At 38.2% G+C, this 5,003-nt stretch overlaps 1 protein-coding gene across 1 annotated transcript; it reads right to left on the reverse strand.

Annotated features, from left to right (window-relative positions):
- Positions 1-1,924: 1,924 nt before the first annotated feature.
- Positions 1,925-2,623, reverse strand: LOC141595504 (uncharacterized). Its single transcript, XM_074415471.1, has one exon. It carries the CDS (start codon positions 2,621-2,623, stop codon positions 1,925-1,927), a length of 699 nt encoding a protein of 232 aa, XP_074271572.1.
- Positions 2,624-5,003: the final 2,380 nt, after the last annotated feature.

The raw sequence follows: 5,003 nt of genomic DNA on the forward strand, positions 1-5,003 counted from the left end.
AGAGATGCAAGTAAATTGGAGGAAAGAGGAGAGAGGGAAACTAAAGAGGACAAATGATGGTGGGGCTAAATTTTTTTTCTTATTCCTTAAATTCAAGGACCAATCAGGAGAGTAAAAAAACTCAACTTTTATACTATTTAGATAAGAGAATGTTTGAACATCTATTTTTTACCATAAGAATTTTTACATTTATAGAATAGTTTGATCTATCAAAGTATAATAATCAAACATATAATAACTTTAAAAGAATGTGTTATTAAAAAATTCAAATGGACAAAGTGAATAGGAAATGGGTTGATTTATAGACGTGTCAAACGGGTTGAGTCAAACTAGTCGGGTGAGAAGACGAGTCGGGTCGGGTCAAATACGTATCAGGTCTCATGTTGGGTCAGAGTCAGAATAGCGGGTCAAACAAAAATTTATAACGTCTATTATTTTACCATTTTTCAGCCGAAAAATATTAATAATATAATTATATTAATTACATTTCGTACTTATATTAAAAGATTATAAAAATAAAACGATTTTAACAAATTATTCTAATATTAAATGATATAAAAGTTATATAAAATAATTTTTAAAATAATTTTTTCACATAAAATACTAAAAACATCATTTTTAAATTGATTATTTAAAATAAAATATAAAAATATTAATATTAATATTTTAATAATATTCTTGATTAATTTTTGATCCATCGGGTCAAGTCAGGTTTTGACTCTAAGCAGAGAATGCATCGACGGATGGGTTTGTGGGCACTATAACGGGTCATTTTAGGCCATGAGTCAAGATTTACGGGTCATTAACCCTTCAAACCCGGGCCCGATCGAGATTACGGGTAAGATCAAGCTCTGACAGGTCTAAATGGGTATAATACTATAATGTGATCAGCACCCCAACATACCATTCATAACAAGTACAAGTATTATATTTTAAATAAATTATAGGGATTATAATATGATATTTAATACGAAGTATTTTCTAAACTTATAACTATTTATTAAATTTAAATTTAAACAACAAGTATTATATTACACATATCCAACCCTAAATCCTTACTCTTACTTTCCAAAGATTGTTTTGTATAAATCATAACTACTAAATTTTGAAATTGATATGAACATGTTCTTTATAAACAAATTAAATCATAATCTCGTGAATTTCACGGGTTTAAAACTAGTATATAATATATGGGTTTTTCTAACCTATGTCCACTAGGCATAGGATAAGAAACTAAACTAGGAAAGAATTAAATGCTATTTTTATGGGAAATTGCAATATCTCATCACTTTTACTTCTATTTACAAGAAACACATTTAGTTCTTTCCTTTTTTTTTTATTTCTTATCCTATGCCTAGTGGGCATAGGTTAGAAAATACGATAATATAATCCTTATTATAAATTTAATGAATAGTTATAATATTAGGCCGAATTAGGCTTTCTAGACGGATTGTCTTTGTATGGGCTTTGACCCAAGACGGATTGTATTTATATCCCGATTGAACTAATGAGAAACACAACATACGATTAACCTAAACACTATTCTCAACATGGTATCAGTGAAACCCTATCTTCCCACAAAACTCTTCCCTGTCGTCTGTCACTAACTCATTTCTCCGGCCCTTACTCTGTTTTGTTCTGTCCGGCTTCACAATGACAGTGACAGACGAAACCGCTTCCGCTTCTAATACACAAAAAATTGATTCCTTGTCCCCTTTTTCGCTTGTTAATCAGGAAGGTCCGGGTCAAGCGATTACCCATATTAAACTCCGGAGCGATAATTATGAAGAATGGAGTCGCTCTATGCGTCGGTCTCTGAAATCAAGACGCAAATTCGGGTTTTGTGACGGGTCAATCGCTAAGCCGACTGATGACTTTCTGCTTGGTCAATGGGAGGTTGTTCATTGCACTATCGTTCAATGGATCATGAATTCAATCGAGGAAGCCCGAAGTGATAAACATGGTTGAGGGACGGGAGGGGATCAAGGGAGAGTTGATGATTACGAATAGTACCATAAAGAGACTTATCCAGGCCCATAAGAAACTGGTGAAGCCGTTCCGTATCTTGTCGAGCAAGAGCAGCTTTGGTGACACCACAGGGACATCCACTAGTCGAACATGTAAAAGGCGGTTCAAGAGCAACTATGGCGTCCCACAAAGTTTTTAAATTACCATAGTATGTAGTAACTGACATACCTTTGGCTTGTCGACAATCGTGTAATTGAGTTTTAAGATGATGAATTTTGGCGCCATCGATGACGGCGTACTGATCCTCCAATTCAGTCCAGAGAAGACGAGCGTCCTCTGTATCCGAAACACTATCACGAATAGACGGATCGATTGAATTCATGATCCATTGAACGATAGTGCAATGAACAACCTCCCATTGACCAAGCAGAAAGTCATCAGTCGGCTTAGCGATTGACCCGTCACAAAACCCGAATTTGCGTCTTGATTTCAGAGACCGACGCATAGAGCGACTCAATTCTTCATAATTATCGCTCCGGTGTTTAATATGGGTAATCGCTTGACCCGGACCTTCCTGATTAACAAGCGAAAAAGGGGACAAGGAATCAATTTTTTGTGTATTAGAAGCGGAAGCGGTTTCCTCTGTCACTGTCATTGTGAAGCCGGACAGAACAAAACAGAGTAAGGGCCGGAGAAATGAGTTAGTGACAGACGACAGGGAAGAGTTTTGTGGGAAGATAGGGTTTCACTGATACCATGTTGAGAATAGTGTTTAGGTTAATCGTATGTTGTGTTTCTCATTAGTTCAATCGGGATATAAATACAATCCGTCTTGGGTCAAAGCCCATACAAATACAATCCGTCTAGAAAGCCTAATTCGGCCTAATAAACCAAAGAGGGGGATTGAGCACCAAATTGACTTACTTCCAGGGGCTGCATTACCTAATAAACCAGCCTATCGATGTAATCCCGAAGAGGCTAAGGAATTACAGAGACAAGTGCAAGAACTGATAGATAGAGGATATGTGAAAGAAAGCTTGAGCCCGTGTGCTGTACCAGCTCTTTTGGTACCGAAAAAAGAGGGAACTTGGCGAATGTGTATAGATAGCAGAGCCGTGAATAACATCACTATTAAGTACCGTTTTCCTATGCCAAGACTTGATGATATGCTAGATGAGTTATCCGGTTCATGTGTGTTTTCTAAACTGGATTTGAGGAGTGACTACCACCAAATGCGGATTCGTGAAGGACTGAAGGGGATGAGTGGAAGACCGCTTTCAAAACGAAACAGGGGTTGTATGAGTGGCTTGTCATGCCGTTTGGATTGTGTAATGCACCTAGTTCATTTATGAGGCTCATGAATGAAGTGTTAAGGCCGTTCCTTAACAAGTTTGTTGTTGTCTATCTTGATGACATTCTCATCTATAGCAAGAGTGAAGAAGAACACAAGCTCCATCTTAGAGCTGTATTTGAAGTCATGAGAACGCAGAAGCTGTATGGTAAGCTAGAAAAGTGTACTTTTATGGTGTCAAGTGTTGTTTTTCTTGGTTACATTGTAGGAAAAAAAGGAGTAAGCATGGACCCATCCAAGGTCGAAGCTATTCAAGCTTGGCCAGTGCCTAAATCCACGACTGAAGTCCGTAGTTTTCATGGTTTGGCATCGTTTTATAGGCGTTTTATCCAGGGGTTTAGCTTAATTATGGCTCCAATTACCGAGCTAACCAAGAAAGGGGAGTTTGTTTGGACTCCGAGTGCTCAAAGGGCATTTGAAGAAGTGAAGACAAAGTTGTGTTCTGGACCTGTTTTAGCGCTACCCAACTTTGAGAAATTATTTGAAGTCGAGTGTGATGCGAGTGGCGTTGGGATTGGTGCCGTGTTGATCCAAGAGAAACGACCCATTGCTTATTTCAGTGAGAAACTTGGAGGTGCAAGGCTGAATTATTCAACCTATGACAAAGAGTTTTATGCTATTGTACGAGCATTGGAGCATTGGAGTCATTATTTGCGTCTGAAACCATTCGTCCTACATTCTGATCACGAAGCTCTTAAACATATTCATGGACAACAAAAATTGAACATAAGACACGCGAAGTGGGTCGAGTTTTTACAATCATTCACGTTTTCATCCAAATACAAAACAGGTAATTCTAATATTGTAGCTGATGCGTTATCCAGAAGACACTGTTTGTTGGTTGAATTAGATGCAAGATTGTTGGGTTTTGAGCATATTAAAGAGTTATACAAGGCTGATCCGGCGTTTGCTAAAGAGGTGATTGAACCTACTGGACTTTATACAATGCAAGACGAATTTTTGTTTAAGGGAAATCGCTTTTGCATTCCACAAGGGTCCATTCAGGAGTTGATTATTAGAGAAGCTCACGGAGGAGCTTTGGCTGGTCATTTTGGTTCGAATAAAACTTATGACATTGTAAGTGAACATTTATATTGGCCTAAGATGAGTAAGGATGTCCAAGAAATTGTGGGCAAGTGCGTTGTGTGTCAGAAAGCAAAGAGCTCGTTTGTCAAAGGGCTGTACACGCCTTTACCTGTGCCAAAACAGCCATGGAGCTAAGTGAGCATGGATTTCATACTTGGTTTGCCACGAACACAAAGGGGTAAAGACTCGATCATGGTTGTTGTTGATCGGTTTTCAAAGATGGCTCATTTTATTCCTTGTCACAAGACGGATGATGCTACGAATGTTGCTGATTTGTACTATAAGGAGGTAGTTCGTTTGCACGGTATTCCCCTTACTATTGTCTCAGACCGTGATGTGAAATTCCTTAGTTATTTTTGGAAGACTTTGTGGCGTTTGATGGGTACAAAGTTGCTGTTCAGTACTTCGCACCATCCTTAAACAGATGGGCAAACGGAGGTCACTAATCGTACTTTGGGAAGCTTATTGCGTGGCCTAGTGAGCAAGACTACAAAGGATTGGGATACTAAACTTGCACATGCTGAATTTGCGTATAACCGGACTCCATCAGTAACTACAGGGAGTGCTCCATTCGAAATTGTGTATGGCATTAATCCAT

Source organism: Silene latifolia, chromosome 8 (assembly GCF_048544455.1).
Source record: "Silene latifolia isolate original U9 population chromosome 8, ASM4854445v1, whole genome shotgun sequence".
Lineage (NCBI taxonomy): Eukaryota > Viridiplantae > Streptophyta > Magnoliopsida > Caryophyllales > Caryophyllaceae > Silene > Silene latifolia.

Excerpts from the sequence above, each read along its gene's own strand:
- LOC141595504 (XM_074415471.1), bottom strand. The coding sequence starts at position 2,623 with ATGACAGTGACAGAGGAAACCGCTTCCGCTTCTAATACACAAAAAATT.